This window comes from Callorhinus ursinus, unplaced genomic scaffold (genome assembly GCF_003265705.2).
Source record: "Callorhinus ursinus isolate GAN/ISIS: 27379988/994484 unplaced genomic scaffold, GSC_fseal_2.0 scaffold68, whole genome shotgun sequence".
Taxonomy (NCBI): Eukaryota; Metazoa; Chordata; class Mammalia; order Carnivora; family Otariidae; genus Callorhinus; species Callorhinus ursinus.
This window is the reverse complement of record NW_027397130.1, coordinates 424,098-440,708: the sequence shown is the minus strand read 5'-3', so window position 1 is coordinate 440,708 and position 16,611 is coordinate 424,098. Positions and strand designations below refer to the sequence as shown.

The 16,611-nt window shown below is 51.1% G+C and overlaps 2 protein-coding genes across 6 annotated transcripts in view; both read left to right on the top strand.

Moving 5' to 3' along the window:
- The window catches only part of FN3K (fructosamine 3 kinase), a 9,295-nt gene extending 2,646 nt beyond the window's left edge, over window positions 1-6,649 (top strand). For both annotated transcript variants that reach the window (XM_025859791.2, XM_073885998.1), the window contains exons 3-6: window positions 909-1,000; window positions 1,361-1,443; window positions 5,287-5,409; window positions 6,209-6,649. In XM_025859791.2, the coding sequence (XP_025715576.1) occupies window positions 909-1,000; window positions 1,361-1,443; window positions 5,287-5,409; window positions 6,209-6,547 (637 nt within the window). In that variant the 3' untranslated portion in view covers window positions 6,548-6,649. The remainder of the gene's footprint in view (window positions 1-908; window positions 1,001-1,360; window positions 1,444-5,286; window positions 5,410-6,208) is intronic.
- Window positions 6,650-8,140: 1,491 nt separating this feature from the next.
- The window catches only part of TBCD (tubulin folding cofactor D), a 158,211-nt gene continuing 149,740 nt past the window's right edge, over window positions 8,141-16,611 (top strand). For 3 of the 4 annotated variants that reach the window (XM_025859685.2, XM_025859681.2, XM_073886120.1), the window contains exons 1-3: window positions 8,142-8,444; window positions 9,685-9,735; window positions 16,096-16,193. In XM_025859685.2, the coding sequence (XP_025715470.1) occupies window positions 8,261-8,444; window positions 9,685-9,735; window positions 16,096-16,193 (333 nt within the window). In that variant the 5' untranslated portion in view covers window positions 8,142-8,260. Of the gene's footprint in view, window positions 8,445-9,684; window positions 9,736-16,095; window positions 16,194-16,611 lie in introns of all 4 variants that reach the window. The other variant, XM_073886119.1, reaches the window with a different exon arrangement.

The following is a 16,611-nucleotide window of genomic DNA, read 5'->3' as shown; positions in this document are numbered from 1 at the left end:
GGGAGAGAGAGAAAGGGAGCAGGCCCTTGCTGGTTGCCCAGTTACCAGAGGCGGGGCCAGGATCATACCCCCACCCCTGGATTATTATTATTTTTTTAAAGATTTATTTATTTATTTGAGAGAGAGAGCATGAGCAGAGGGAAGAGGCAGAGGCAGAGGGAGAAGCAGGTTCCCCACTGAGCAGGGAGCCTGAAGAGGGGCTCAATCCCAGGACCCTCGGATTATGACCTGAGCCGAAGGCAGATGCTTCACTGACAGAGCCCCCCAGGCGCCCCTGCCCCTGGATTCTTAACAAAAAGAAGGAGTTCTTGCTTTCTGTGTGGTTTTGGGTTAGTTTGGCTCCAATGACTCAGCATCAAAGAAGCGCGTTGGAACCATCCCTGGCCTTATGCTTTAGAGTGCACTCGTGTTAGTGCAAATTGGGCAGACTGAAGTTGATCTAGTAATTATCTGAAGTCCTTAAATTTTTATCTAATTATTAAAGGTATGTATATTCAACGTTTAAAAACGGTGGAAACCATGAATTCATGTAAAGAAGACATAAAGCCACCTGTAGTTCCATCAGCAAAGAATGGCCAGTGCTAACATTTTGGTGCAGTCTTTTTTTAATACGTGATTTATATTTGTTTTTACAAAACTTCGGAGCTGGTTTTTCCCTAACTTGTTAAGCCTCTGTTCCTTAATTCCCTGCACCTCCCAGGGCTTCTGTTGAAGACCACCAGCCCACTCCCACTTGGTGATTTTATACTATTTTGTTTTTCAGAAAGGGTCATAGCCTGCAGTTCATTTCTCACTTTTTAAGGAATGGAGAGTAGTTTTTAAGGGATTTAGAACGTTTCTCTGCGCGGAGCATTTGCTCTGGTTGTGGTGATTTCCTGTGTGAAGCCGCTCCTCTCCTCCTTCCTCAGTCAGGCATCAAAACTCGGAGACCAGATGGCGGACCTGCACCTTCACAACCAGAAGCTCAGGGATAAGTCAAAGGAGGAGGAGAACACAGTGGGTACGTTCACTGCTTCTGTGCGCCCTTCGCCCGCTGTGTCTACCTGGGTTGGTGCTCCCGGTGTGTTTTCACAGCAGGCTGAATTGCACATTACGCAGCAGCGTTGTGCAGATGACGCTGTTAAGTGAGAATTCTGCTGGCGCTCCCAGGTGGGTAGGATTGGCTCACAACGCTGTTTATGCCCAGCCCTGCGGGCCAGTGTGCCCGCGGCAGGAGGGTCCTGGTCGGCCCCTGTGCGGACTCGCGGCTACCACGTGTAATACACCCTCAGAGGGCTGCGTCCCTGCAGAGCCCAGGCCTGTGCTAGCGCTCGGCTGTGCTCTGGCATTTAAGAGAGACAGCAGCTCTTTCTGTCGACAGGCTGGAGGGCTGAGGGGGCCGAGCCCCGGTATGTGACCAAGTTTGGCTTCCACACGGTGACGTGCTGTGGCTTCATCCCTCAGGTGAGTGCCCACATGAGGATGTCCCTGCTTAGCTGATGACTGCTCCCAATGCCCCAGTGCTGTCGCCCCATCCCTTGTAGGTGCCAGAGGGCCAGTCGTCTGGGCACCAGGAAGACAGCCTGATTTCTGAACTCAGAGTGTGAGCCGAGATACCTGGGTTAGGAGGGCAGAGGCAGAAGTTCACTGAGCTGAGCTGGGAGGAGGTGGGAAGCTGTGGGGCAGGTGAGAGAGCATCCAAGCAGAGGTACGGCAGGTGCAGAGGCCTTACGGCAGGGGCTTGTGTGATGAATGTAGGGGACTGAAGTGGGTGGGCGTGAGGCAGCATTCCATGTCAGGGATCAGGTCCCGGTCACCTGCCCCAGGATGTTGTAATTCTTGTGACGTAAACCCCGTTATTTCAAAGTGTACAGGGACACCTGGGTGGCTCAGTCAGTTAAGCATCTGACTCCTGATCTCTGCTCAGGTGTTGATCTCAGAGTCATGAGTTCAAGCCCCGAGTTGGGCTCCATGCTGGGCACAGTGCCTACTTAAAAAAACCCCAGGAAAATGTGTACAATTCCGTGGTTTTTGGTATATTTCCTGTGTTGTGCAGCCATCACCACTAATGACAGAACATTTTCATCACCCTCAGAAATCACATACCAGTTAGCAGTCATTCCCCATTCCCCTGCCTCCAGGCCCTGCTAACAACTCACCTCTTCTGTCTCTATGGATTTGCCCATTCTAGGCATTTCGTGTGAATGGAAGTGTAGACTAGATAGCCTTTGTCTCTCCCTGTCTCTCCGGTGTGGGCAGAGGGCAAGTCTCCCAGGTAGATGGCGCTTGGGGCAGGACCCTTATGAAGCCTGAGCCAGACTTAGGGATCTCAGCCCCTGGGCAGCCCTCACCTCTGGGGTCCCTCAAGCTCTATACACACAGTGGTTTCCCAGGCTTGTTAGGGCTCTGTGAATCTCTGCTGAAGCCAGCTCCCCCAGGGTCACACATCTGCCGGGAGCCGGTGGCCATTGTGGCTGAATGGGGCTTGGTGTCCTGCTTCAGATGTTAAGAACTGTGGGCTCTCCAAAGACACAGCTGACCTTGCACAGTGACTTTTCAAGAACCAGGAGATGAAATCACACACAAAACCCCAGTCTGTGAAGTCGATGAGAATGGGACTGGTCCATTAGGGACACAGGCAACCCCTGTGTGCCCCTTGAAACCCAGGATCAATGAACCTATTTAACTCAGCTGCAACTGGCCAAGAAGGGGTGAGGGCCCTGGGTGGACACTTGGTCCACCTTAAGCTGGGACAGATGGTCCTGCATGGAGCTCCTGGAGGGTCCTGCTCCTTGGGAGGGATGTGTGGGCCTTCAGGGGGTTGTAGCCATTGGTGGGGTGACCCTGAGCGGCGGCAGCAGGCTTCTCAGACTCCTGGTGTGTTAAGCCCCCTTGGGACCGCTGGCATTTCGTGCACGGCCACTCCCTGGGCACATCTCTAAGTGCTTCATCCAACATCAGTCACCCAGTTGCTGTAGCAACCTTAGGGGGTGGGTGTTGTCATTTGGCTCATTTTATAGATGAGGAAACAGATATGCAAAGAAGCCAAGCAGTGCCCTGAGGCCATGTGGCTAGTGAGTGGAGGGCCAGGATTGACCCACAGGCTGGCTTCAGAGTGTGGGCCAGAACCCCCTCACTGCCTTGCCCCTCTGTCAAGGTGAAGGCTGGGTCCCACCAGCGGTGCGCTCAGGTGGCCCTGCCTTTGGCCGCTCAGGGGAAAGTCCTGCCCTTTCTGGGTGAGGGGATCACAGTCCCTCTGTCCAGGAGGAGGGACGGGGCTAGCCAATGCTGGTGTCCAGCTCCTGATGCTCAATCTGTGTCTTTTATGACCTGGTCATCCAGAAGGAAGATGGAGCCTTGGACACTGGGAGCCTGTGCAGACAGATGGGGAAGGAGGATCTGCCACCCCATGTGCCTCAGGCTGTCTGGGGAGAGGGCCTCCCCTCCTGCTTTTGAGGCACACCCAGCACCAAGTGGGTGAACCCTGGGCTGAGCAACCACAGCATCCGGCACAGGGAGTCCACGGACATGTGTCTGAAGGTCACTGCGAGGCATGCTCTCTGGAGAGGCCCTCCCCAGAGGGGTTTCCCAAAGTGACACTTTGTATGAAATGAGCTTTGCATGTTTAAAAAAAAATTCTATTAAGGTATAATTGACATAAAATAAGCTGCACATTTAAATTGTACAATTTTGCAAGTTTTGACATATGTAGATACCCGTGAACCAATCAGCACAGTTGGGACGGGTATACCCATCACCCCAAAGTTCCTCTTGCCCTTCCCTGCCCCTGGTAACCACTGTCACTAGAGATAAGTCTGTATTTCATAGAATTTAACGTAAATGGAATCATACGGTGTGCCTTTCTCCTGCTTCTTTCACTCAGCTTCATCATTTCATGGTACTCCTCTATGTTGTTGCATGTGTTCAAAGTCCGTTCCTTTGTAGGATGAACTGTAGTTTGTTTATCCATTCACCTGCTGATGGGCATCTGAGTAGTTTCCAGGTTTTGCTTTCACAAATAAAGCTGCTATGAACCTTTGTGTACAAGAGTTTGTGGAGACAAATGCTCCCACTTATCTTGAGTAAATACCTAGGAGGGAAATGGCTGGGTCATACGGTAGGTTCATATTTAACTTAAAAAAAAAAAAGATTTATTTACTTATTTTAGAGTGAGAGTGAGCGGGAGGAGGGGCAGAGGGAGAGGGAAAGAACCTCAAGCAGAATTCCCGCTGAGTGTGGAGCCCGACGTGGGCTTAATCTCACGACCCTGGGATCATGACTTGAGCGGAAATCAAGAGTCAGACCCTTAACTGACGGAGCCACCCAGGCGCCCCTAACTTTTTAAGAAACTGCAAACATATTTCCCCAAGCGGTCGTACCATTTTACATTCCCACCAACCGTGGATGAGGGTTCCAGTTCCTCCACATCCTGGCCGCTCTTGGTAGTTTCCACTGTTTAAAATTATTTAGCCATCCTGGTGAGTGTGCTGTGGTGTCTCCCTGAGGTTCTATTTCCCCTGATGGGCAGTGACGCGGGATGCCTATTCCTGTGCGTATTTGCCATATATCAGTGGTACAGACATTTAGGATTATTATGTCCTAGTCATCAGTTGACCTGCTTTCCGTCGTGAAATGACTTTCTTTATTCTTATGATATTCTCATCTCTGAAATCTACTGTCTTGTATTAGTACAGCCATTCCAGCTTTCTTTCGACTCATGTTAGCATGGTGTATCTTTTCTATCCCCCTACCCTATTTCTGTTTTTATACGTGAAGTGCATTTCTCATACACAGCTTGGAATCAAGTCTCTTAACTGGGGTACTTAGACCCTTTGCATGTAATGTGCTTATTGATATGGTTAGGGCTGAATCTGTTATCTTGCTGTTTGTTTTTTATTTGTCCTATCTTGTTTCACTTTTTCCTGTTTATCTGCCCTCTTTTGGACTGAGTATTGTTTTTTTTAAAGATTTTTTATTTATTTGACAGAGAGAGACACAGTGAGAGAGGGAACACAAGTAGGGGGAGCAGGAGAGGGAGAAGTAGGCTTCCCGCGGAGCAGGGAGCCCGATGCGGGGCTCGATCCCAGGACCCTGGGACCATGACCTGAGCCGAAGGCAGACGCCCAACGACTGAGCCACCCAGACGCCCCTGGACTGAGTATTGTTAATGACTCCCCCATCTCTTCTGGTGGCTAGCTGTAATATTTGGTCTGTCTCTTAGTGATTGGGTTTGGGTTTGGGCAGTCCCCATGTATGGCTCTGCCCTGTGAGCACCGACTGCAGCCTCAGCCTCATCTCGCCATCCAGGTGAATGAGTGGCAGGAAGACTGGCCCACCTTCTTTGCCCGGTACCGTCTCCAAGCGCAGCTGGACCTCATTGAGAAGGACTACGCCGACCGAGAGGCACGAGAGCTCTGGTCACAGCTACAGGTGGGTCAGGGGCTGTCCTTTTATTAGCCCATCGCATTTGTGTGGGGTCCTCTGGTAGAATGGAGCCCTGGAGCAGCGCTGGTCAAGTGTGGACACATAAGTTCCGGACTGTTGGCCTGATGGGGAACCTGGGAAGGGGATGGTACCTGAAGACATACTTGGCCCCTGAGTGCAACTCTCACTGGCTAGGTCACCAAGTACTCAACCTCAAGCTTTGCCCACACGAAACGCAGGTGCTTGGCTCATAAATGCTGGCATTTACTATTGCTTTCATAGTCACTCTTACCCTGTTCTTTTCCAAAGCATGAATGTCTCATCTCTTAGAGATGTAGGTAGCAGATAACTCTCCAAATGTTAAAAACAGAATTTGCGTGTCAATCCAGGGTGACCATGCAGCGAAGAAATTTTGTTTAACTCAGTAATGAAGTAACCAGTTGTATACAGAAGAGGTGCAGGCATATATGTGCTGAGAAATAAAAGGATAGTAGAGAAAGTTTGCCAGGTTGCCTAAAAAAACCCTGCACTCAGGTCATTTGGCCCAGATTCTACAGGGCCGCGTCCACTGAGGTCTCTGCTGTAGGAACGTCATTAGTGCTGTGGACTGTCCAGACCTAAATTACTAATAGTAAGATAATGTCGCATTCTCCTGGACTCAGAGGGTCTCTGGGCTTCATAGACCAGGCTGTGGTTGGACCCAGAACAAACATGAGGTCATCTCTGCCTTATTTCCAAGTATTGGATGAGGCGGCCATGGCTCATATCCCATGGTAACTCTGTGTGCAATAATTATTTTTCTTAGGTGAAGATCCCAGATCTGTTTTGTGGTCTAGAGATCGTCCCTGCCCTTCTTCATGGGGATCTCTGGTCAGGAAACGTGGCTGAGGACGACTCGGGGCCCGTTGTTTATGACCCAGCTTCCTTCTATGGACATTCTGAGTTTGAACTGGCAATTGCTTTGATGTTTGGGGGGTTTCCCAGATCCTTCTTCACTGCCTACCACCGGAAGATCCCCAAGGCTCCAGGGTTCGACAAGCGACTGCTGCTGTACCAGCTCTTTAACTACCTAAACCACTGGAACCACTTTGGGCAGGGGTACAGGAGCCCATCCCTGGGCACGATGAGGAAGCTTCTCAAGTAGAAGCCAGGCTGCATCCCTGCCTCCCTGCTTTGCAAATAAGTAGGGGTGGCAACACCAGAGATGGCTTCAGGGACTAATAAAGTAGGAGGTTCAGGGATGGAACGGCTGTGCTGTGTGCCTCCATCCTCCTTGCAGTTGGGCTGATGTACAGAGGGCCCCCCCCCCCCGCCCCTGATAGGTTTTCAACAGGCTCATTCTGTATTGTGATCTGGGGGAGTTGGGATATTTTCATGGTGATTGTTACAGAGTCACACAGATCTGCGATTTGCGTAGGTGAAGTTGGGGTCACATCTCCCCGTGGACTCAGGCTCAGGCAGAGCTGGAGACCAGGAGATGGGTCTCACCTCTTGAGCGGCATCTCTGGGGCTGAATGGAGCTGCGAGCCCTCCCATTGCGAGGTAGGACAGATGGAAGGAAAGGCCCTCAGTATTGTGGGGGACAGGTATTGTGGCTGCAGCCACCGCCCAACCTGCTCCGCACTCCATTTTTCAGCTGGCGTGTCTGTCGCGGGATAACAAGAGGCCGAGGGTAGGGGAGAGCCTTGGGCAGTGGGGTGTGCCCACGGTGGGGTGTCAGGGGTGTCCACTGTGGTCAGATGGCCGGATTGGCCGGTTGGTTGGGGACGTCGGGGCTGACATCCTTGAAGGGGGGTTGGGGCAGGTGGCACTGGGGCGGGATCTGCGAGGCACTGGCCGTCCGCGGCACGTCGCTGAAGGCGTGGCCACGCCTTTATTACTCCTTGCAAAATTACCAATTTCACGGTGGTAGGGGCGCCCAGATTTCCCTTAAAGGAGTGTGACTGTCCAGCAGGCCTGGCGGTCAGGAGGCCGGTCCCACCGCGACAGGCGAGCCTGTTAAGACTTTCTAGAAAGAGCTCCACCCCAGACGCATCCTTCCAGACACGTGACATTTCAAAGCAGAAACTGCTATCATCGCAGAACCCATATTTGTGGGATGTGACGGCGCGACCCGCGTCGCTCGTGTGTGTAGGGGGGTGAGGAGTCGGGGGGGGGGGGGGGGGGGGGGCTCGGAGCCTGAGCGCCCTCCGGCCACTCTGGTCGCGACCCCGCCCCCAACACCCCACCCTGGGCTCAGACCCGCCCCCGGCCCCCCGCAGCCTCAGACTCACCCACCAATGAGCTCAGACTCCGCCCCACCCCATCCCACCCACAAGCTCAGGTCCCACCCCCGCCCCGACCCCACCCCCGGCTCAGACGCCCCTCCCCAATCCCACCCACAGGCTCCGTCCTTCCCCCCTCCCCCCCGGCCCACAGGCTCCGTTCCCACCTCGCCTCCCGCACGGGCTCAGGTCCCCCCGCTCCGGCCCCATCCACAGGCTTAGAAAGCCCCGCCGCCTCCCACGGGCTCAGTCCCCAACCCTCCGGGGCTCCAGCCACGAGCTGACCCCCACCCCGCCTTCCCCTGGTCCCGCCCCCAGCCCGCGCAGCAGGCTCCGCCCGATCCAGGCTCCTTCCACCGGGCCCCGCCCCACAGGGCTCGGCATCACCCCCGTGCTCGCTATTTTGGCGGCCGGCGCGCTCCGTAGCGGGTCCGAGGCGCGGGGTCAGAGGTCGCGGGGCGGGGCCAGCGTCGGTAGCCCCCGCCTCTGGCTCAGCCGTCGTCCCTCAGCCGGCCTCGAGCCGCGTTCCGCGCCCCGGTGCTATAGGGCGTAGCCGGGCTGCGAGCCCGCGGGCGCGGCCCGGGACGCCGACGATGGCCCTGGGCGAGGAGCCGGCCGCGGGCGCGCTGGAGGACGGGGCGGAGGACGAGGCGCTGGCCCGCGGCGGCGCCCTCGAGGCGTTCGGCGAGAGCGCGGAGGTCCGCGCGCTGCTCGGCAGCCTGCGGAAGGTGCTCGGCGACCGTGCGGCCCGGGAGGGCGCCCTGGAGCGGTTCCGAGGTGCGCGCGGGGCCCCGGCCCGGTGCCGTGCGTGCTGTCGGGCTGCCGCTGCGCCTCCTTCGTGAGCTCGCGTGGGGCGCGCCCCCGGGGGAGCGTGCGCGGGCGGCCGAGGGGCGGTGGGCGCTCCCTCCCCCGCCTGCCCGTTGGAGGAGGGGCGCGGAGGGTTGGGCGTGAGGACCCTGGCGTTGGCCTCCGCGGGGCGGCCGGGCGGCGGGAGCCAGCGAAGCACGGCTCCTCCGAGACGGCCGTGTGGGCCGGCGGGCGGGCGGGAGAGGGGGAGCCGCCGCGGGCCCGCGCGCCGCAGACAAAGGCGCGGAGAGGGCGGGGGAGCAGGCGGCGGTGCCGTCGGGGGGCAGCGCCGTCGCCCCGGGCCCTGCGGGGGGCCCTGCGGGGGGCCCTGCGGGGGGCGCGCGGCGCAGGTTGCTGGCTGGTGTCGCTGCGCCGAGTTCGGCCCCCGGGGAACCCCTGTCTGCAGGGACTGATGCGGGCGCGACTCCCCGGGGCCCCAGAGTGGGATCGGAAGCGCCTTGTGACTCAGTAAAGCCGTCGTCGTGGGCCTTTTCTGCGGAGTAAATTTCCGCCGAGTTTTGCCTTCCTCGGTTTGCGGTGACGGGCCTCTGGCTTCGGGGGAGGGCCGCGCGGCGGCCGCGGACACGGCGTGTGCTTCGCTGATACACCCCGGGGCTGATGCGCGCTTGCACTTGGGCTCAGTGCCTCATCGCCCTTCAGAGCCTGTTTCTTTGGCTGCGGACTGGGGTGAGCGAGCCAGTGTCTTGGGCACGGAGCTGTTGTGCGGTGAGCGCAGTGCCCGCGGAGAGCCGGGCTCGCCGTTCCCGGGAAGCCGGCAGGTGTGGAGCGGTGTGGCGCAGGGTGCCTGTCACAGGCGAGGGGTCTTTGGATCTGATGGCAGCAGCGCCGGCTCCTGGAAGGAGCGGAAACCGGGCTGCGTGGGACGGGGGGGCGTGTGCTCTGAAGGGCTGGGCCCGGGGAGGGCACAACGCGCAGTGTGTTCTGCGCAGGGAGGAGTAAAGGGGCCGAAGGTGTCTGTGGGCTTGATGGGTGGGGGGAAAGGAAGGTGTGCTGAGCGAGTGGGGGGTGTGGTGGCGCTGGGGGGCTGCCGCCGGTGGCCTTTGCTCTTAAGAGCCGAACCAGAGCAGTCAGCAGGGGGAGAACTGAGGATTCCCGGGCCTTGTGTGCACACGTACCTCAAGGGTGTTAATTCCCATGTTTTTCTTTTTAGTAATAATGGACAAATACCAGGAGCAGCCTCATCTGTTGGACCCACACCTTGGTAAGAACAGAGGCTAATGATTTGGGTTTTGATCCTTCACGTACAGAGGATCGCAGAGGCCTCGTGCGTGGTGCTGGGATGTGTGTGTCTTTGTATTTGCCAGCAGAGGGTGTCAGGATGCAGTGCCCCGTGCTTATTTGTTGTTAGTAGGGCCACTTAATGCTAGTGGACTGTGATAGTCCTAGGAGTTCTAAATGTTGCTCTAGGCTGTGGGCAGATGTATTTGAGCTTCTTTCTTCCTTGCTGTTACTTAAGAAGCTCTTTTTTGCTCATCGTGTGTATTTTAATCAGTTTGTTTGCCAGGCACATTTTGTTAGAACCGAGTGCTTTACGGGGGTCACCATTTAATCCTCATATAGATCATATATGATCTATGGTCAGCTCTGTTTTATAGATGGAGGCAGTGAGGCTTGGGTTTCCTTAACTTAGTATAAGGGGAGTGGCTTTTTGTTTCTTTTCTCATTGTTTCTTTTTGACCTGTTTCATTCTGATAACAATTTTTTTTCTTTTTTCTGTCTGCAAAAGTAACACTCCTGGCAGTGAAATTAGGAAGGAGGAAGGTAGCAATAGTAACTTAAATTAAAAAGCAGCACAGGGTGGGGGTTAGGTGCTTGAGACCCAGGCCAGACTGCCTGGATTTGCATACCCAGTGCCACCACTCAGCTGCTCTGGCCTGGGTGTCCTCACCTGCAAAATGGGGATTATTAGCACTACCTGCCCCACAGGGCTGTTGAAACTTCAAACATGTTACCATGTGAGGCATTAGGGGTTAGCTTTAGCGGACACATATGCGCCTTTTAAAAAGTGGGCTGGTGCTGTGTGTGCTCTTTTTTTCTTCTTCAGGTAACCACCAGGTTTTGTAGAAGGTAAGCTTTCTGAATTCTCACCGTCTCAGGCAGAAGAAATGCATTTTCTTTTCCTTTCCTTTTTTTTTTAGACCTACAGAATTATTCCAATTTGGTTTTATTATTTATTTATTTTAAAAGACTTATTTATTTATTTGAGAGAGAGAAGGAGAGAGAGAGAGCATGAGAAGGGGGGAGGGTCAGAGGGAGAAGCAGACTCCCTGCTGAGCAGGGAGCCCGATGCGGGACTGGATCCCGGGACTCCAGGATCATGACCTGAGCCGAAGAGTCACTTAACCAACTGAGCCGCCCAGGCGCCCCCAGAATAAATGCATTTTCATACTTGGTTGATAGCTTGGCTGGCTGAAGACGGAAGGCATGGTTCCCTCATCCACTGTTACCAAGTCCAAGTTTCTTTTTCAGGACACTTTTTTGTTACTGAAAGTTTCCAGAAACTGATGTCTTATCAGAGTGTGAATTGCTCTGGGCCTTTTCTGTTATGCTGGGCATTAGCAGGACAGTTTTAACCTGAAGACTTACATCCTTTGGCGCAGTGGACTTCTGGTGTGTTATTGGTCATTTCTCTGCTTCTGCTTTCTCTTTCTTGATGTCCCTGTGAATTGGATGTTAGGTTTCCAGGAGTGATCACTGGAGGGATCACTCCTCTGGGTCCCTTAGCTTTTCCCACATAGTTTTGCTTTTTGATCTTTGTTTTGCATGTGGAAGATGTTCTTGAATTTATTTTGTCCATTGTTTTTACTGTCTAAGCGCTCTTGTCCTTGGTTTGGTATTTTTCGAAGTCGTCTTATGGGTCGGATGTTCCTGTCTGGGGAGCACATGGCTAGCTGCTGGGCGCTGGGGCCCTGTTGGGGAGGGTCCCGCTGTGGGCCTCCTAGCCTGGAATGCCTACTCCTTGTTGAATAGGAGCTGACTACGTGGCAGTTGTCAGATGTGTCCTGGCTTCCTCTTGGACCTACCCTCTCCAGAGCACTTCTGTCCAGTAGAGCTTTGTGTGATGATGGAATGTTCTAGATCTGGTGCTGTCTGGTAAGGTCACCACTAGCCACATGGGATTGCTGAGCACTTGAAATATGGCTAGTATGACTGAAGAACTGAATTTAAAATTTTATTTGAGTTAAATAAAAAAAAAAAAAACCTCAAATGTGGCTAATGGCTTTGGTGTTCACCACTCTGGAGAGGTAAAGCTCTCATCTTCTGCCTAAAAGGGGCTGTGGCTGGGAGACCCTAGAGCACTCCTCCTGTTTTCAGCCCTCGCTGTGTCCTGCCCTGGGCCGTTCCTGGCCCCTCAGCTCTGACTCCTTGCTGGGCTGCTCCAGTTACCGTGGCTTTCCCTGCTGCTGTCCAGTTTCTAAGTCACAGCTGACATCTCTTGGCTGTTGTTTTTTCTTCTCTGTTCCTTTGTGTATTTGTATCACTTTATTTTCATCTTATTGCATCTTGGAGGGGGGTGGTGAGGGTTACTGAGATAAGCATGTGGAATGATCTGTTTTTCTGGTCTCTATCCTTGTGGAATGGCAGTGCCATCTTTCTGAGTCTCTTGGTCTAGTTCTGGCTGTTCTCTGCTCTTCCCCGAGTTCACCTCTTTCCTCTGGAGTCAGCTTTTCTGTGTAATTTGGTCTTTTCGTGTTATTGGTTCTGTCCATATTTAAGACTGAATGGGTGTAGATGGGGGTTCCTCTGCTTCTATTTTATGTTGGAGTGTTTCCAGCTAAACCTCTCCTGAGAGGATTCTGCCACTCAGGATTCTGAGTGGATGGGCACGTTTTCTCTGGGAGCAGGTGAGTTGGTTGAGGATGTTCCACATGGCAGAATGAAGTCCTTCCTTTATCTGGGGAGCTCACATCCCCTCCGGGGAGCGCTTCACTTGCCCTAAGTGGTCTGTTCAGAGTTTTGCTCTGGGGTGAAAGCTGCTTGTGCTCATGTGGTGAGGTATAACTTACACGCCATAGAGTTCACCCTTTTATGTGTATTCTTCATTGGTTTTTAGTATATCCCAGAGTTGTGCAGCCATCACCACCAATTCCTGAACATTTCGTCACCCCCAGAAGCAGCCCATATCCACCCGCAGCTGTCCCGCTCTCCCTCTAGTTCCTGGACCACTGATGCGCTTTCTGTCCCCGGATTTGTGCTTTCTGAGCATTTCCCATAATGGAGTAGACGGAATGTGGACTTTTGTGACTGGCTGCTTCAACTGGGTGTAATGTTTAGAGTTGTTGTGTAATTAAATAGTTCACTAGCTTTTCAGTTTCTTTTGTGTTTTCAAAGCAGTAAATACATACTTTGTAAATAATAATGCTAGTTTGATCTCTTTATCCGTGGTTATACATTTTCATCCTTTAAAAAATATTCAGGGTTGCTTGGGTGGCTCAGTTGGTTAAGTGTCCAACTCAATCTCAGCTCAGGTCTTGATCTCAGGGTTGTGAGTTCAAGTCCTATGTTGGGCTCCACACTGGTTGTGGAACCTACTTAAAAAAAAAAAAAAAGTTCAAAGTTACCTTTGTGGAGGGGTGCCTAAGTGGTGCGGTTGGATTAAGTGACCAACTCTTGGTTTCTGCTCAGGTCCTGATCTCAGGGTTGTGAGATCAAGCCCCGTGTTGGGCTCTGCACTCAGTCCGCTTGAGATTCTCTCTCCCTCTCCCTCTCGGGCTGTTTCTCACACGCTCTCTCTATAAAAATAAATAAATACATCTTTTTAAAAAAATAGGGGGAGGGGCAGAGGGAGAGAAAATCTCAAGCAGACTTCATGCTGAGCTTGGACTGGGGCTCCATCTCACAACTCAGAGATCATGACCTGAGTGGAAATCAAGAGTCTGATGCTTAACCGACTGAGCCACCCGGGCACCCCAAGTCTAATATTCCTGTATTTACCATTTCCACCTTTATTCTTTGTTTTATGTAGATTGTAGTTTCTATCTGGTCTCGTTTATTTTTTGCTTGACTTCAAAACTTATCATTTTTTTCTGGTGCAGATTTACTGGTGGTGAATTCTTTCAGCTTTTGATATTTTGTTTCATTTTCACTTTTGAGAGATTTTGCTGATTATAGAATTCTAGGGTGACAGTTTTTTCTTTTGGCATTTTAAAAGATATGGTCCTACTGCCTTTGGTTTGTATTGGTTTTGACAAGAGGTCTGTCTTTTATTCTTCTCTTTGTTTCTCCATGTAAAGTGGGCTTTTTCTCTGGCAGTTGGTAGAATTTTTTTTTTTTTTTTTTTTTTTATTGCTGGCTTTCAGCAATTTCATTATGACATGTCATGGTGTAATTTTCTTTCCATTTATCCTGCTTGGAGTTTGTTAAACCTTTTGGATTAATAGGTTTACAGTTTTCATCAAATTTGGAATAATTTTGACTACTATTTCTATACATATTTCTCTGCCTTTGCCTCTCTGCTCTCCCCCAGGACTCAGGTTACCTGTGTGTTGGTCACTTGACACTGCTGCACATGGTCCTGAGGCTGCTTGTTCTAGCCCCCCGCCCCCTGTAGTGTAGAAGTTTAGTTACTGTATCTTTGAGTTCTCTGATCTTTTCTTCTGCAGTACCTAATATGTTGTTAATCTCATTTAGTTACTTTTTCATTTCAGATCTTATTTTTTCTAGCTCTTGAAGCTGTTTGTGTTTGTATCTTCATTTCTTTGCTTCGTATTATTCACGTTTTCTTGTACATCCTTGAGCATGTTTTAGTATTTATAGTATTTATGATACTTGCTCTAAAGTTGATATCTTCTTTGTCTAGGGAATTTCTGTTGACTGATTTTCCCCGTTAGGAGTCACCGTAACTTTAGATAGCCACATGCCTCGTAATTTTTGAGTGGATGATGGACATTGTGATTATTATGATGGTGGTTTTAAATTTTTTGTCTTTAAAGAGTGTTCAGATTTGCTAGGCAGTTTAGTTAATTGTAAATCATTGTATCCTTTTGATCCTGTTAAAGCCTTGTTAGGGCAGGTCTCACTTTTTCTCTAGTTTTTCTCTAATTTAGCCTTACTACTTAAGGAAAGGCTTGTCTGGAGTGTCTTGTCTACTGGTTGCCCTGGGCGCTCAACATGGACTCTACTCTGGCTTGATGGAATTTGGATGTTGGCCCCGTGTCGGCTGGAGACTCTTTGCCTCAGTGCTTTCTGGTAGTTGTTCTTACCTGGCCTTGTGGACCCCTCCCAGTGCTTGTGAGCATTCAGCCAAAGACGCGAGGGGACCTCTTCAGACTTCTGGAGCTCATTCTCTGCGTTCCTTCCTCTTCATCCCTCTGCCCTGCAGATTTCAGCTGACTCCGCCTCCTCGGGCCTCGGCCTCTGCTCTCTTTGAGTCCCCTCCCCTGCCTGTGCTGAGTTCTAAAAATTACCTCCCGGCGCACAGCCTGGGGCAGCTGTAGACCCCAACTGGTCTGTTGCCTTGCGCTGCCTTGTTGTTCCAGTGTCTGGAAATAGATTTGTCACATATTTGTCTCATGTTCTAATTTTTGGTGGTAGAGCAATTCCATATAAGTTATTCCTTTATAACTGGAAGTGGAAATCCTTTTTTTCTGCCTTATTACATTGGTTAGAATGTGCTCATCACTAAATCATAGTAGTTGTAGGAGGTATCTTCTGTAAAGCATGGTATTAGATATTAGTTTGAGATAGAATAATTTTTTAAAAATAAGAATATTTCTCCTGCATTTTATTTTATTTTACTTTATTTTAGAGAGAGAACACATGTGCGTGAGTAGTGGGGGGAGGGGTAGTGAGAGGGAGAGAGACAGAGAATGTTAAGCAGGCTCCTTGCCCAGTTCAGAGCCCAATGTGGGGCTGGATCTCAACACTATGACTTGAGCTGAAATCAAGAGTTGGACACTTAACTGAGCCACCTAGGTGTCTCTCTCCTGCATTTTTTTTTTTTTAAGATTTTATTTATTTATTTGACAGAGAGAGACACAGCGAGAGAGGGAACACAAGCAGGGGGAGTGGGAGACGGAGAAGTGGGCTTCCCGCTGAGCAGGGAGCCCGATGTGGGGCTCGATCCCAGGACCCTGGGACCATGACCTCAGCCAAAGGCAGATGCTTAACGACAGAGCCACCCAGGCGCCCCTCTCTCCTGCATTTTAAAAGAGAGGATGAATGTTGTATTAATTTTGTTCTTTTAGAAACTGTTATGATGAAAGTGTTTTTCTTCTTTTGCTCTATTGATATTTGGACCATGTAGGTTTACTAATATTGAATCACTTTTTTTTTTTTTTTTTAAGATTTTATTTATTTATTTGACAGCGAGACAGCTAGAGAGGGAACACAAGCAGGGGGTAGTGGGAGAGGGAGAAGCAGGGAGCCCGATGCACGGCTCGATCCCAGGACCCTGGGATCATGACCTGAATTGAAGGCAGATGCTTAACGACTGAGCCACCCAGGCGCCCCTGAATCACTCTTATATTTATAAATAAAGTCTTTTTTTTTTGGCATTTTGTTTTGATAACATATTAATGTTTAATTTTGTAGTAAATGTTTTGCATATGTTTTTCCCTAGAATGGATGATGAACTTGTTGTTGGATATAGTGCAAGATAAGACATCTTCAGTTGACCTCATACATCTGGCTTTTAAATTTCTTTACATCATCACCAAGGTAAAATTTACATAGCACTTTATAGTGGACAGAATACTTTCTTAAATACTCGGTCCAGAAATTACTTTCCAAATGCTATTTTTCAGGAAAGATGGTTTTCACACATAATTTGTGGGTTTCATTCTTTCTCTTTTTACCATATGTTGGGGATCAGATGTTAGTGGTAGTGATCTGTGGGTCCTTTGGCTGAAACCATGTCTGAGATGCTTAGCATCTTGCCTTTGACTAGATCAAGTAGCACCTAGCTAGGAAGGAAGTGGGGGAGGGGAAGGAAGGAGGGAGAGGGAGAGAGAGATGAGTAATTCAGAAGAGTTTCTTGCAAGGAGAAGGTGGACAAGCTTGGTGAAAATGTGCAGATGAATTTCCTCGGGATCTTGTTAATGAGGCTGATTCTGTAAGCAGGTCTGGGGTGGGGCCT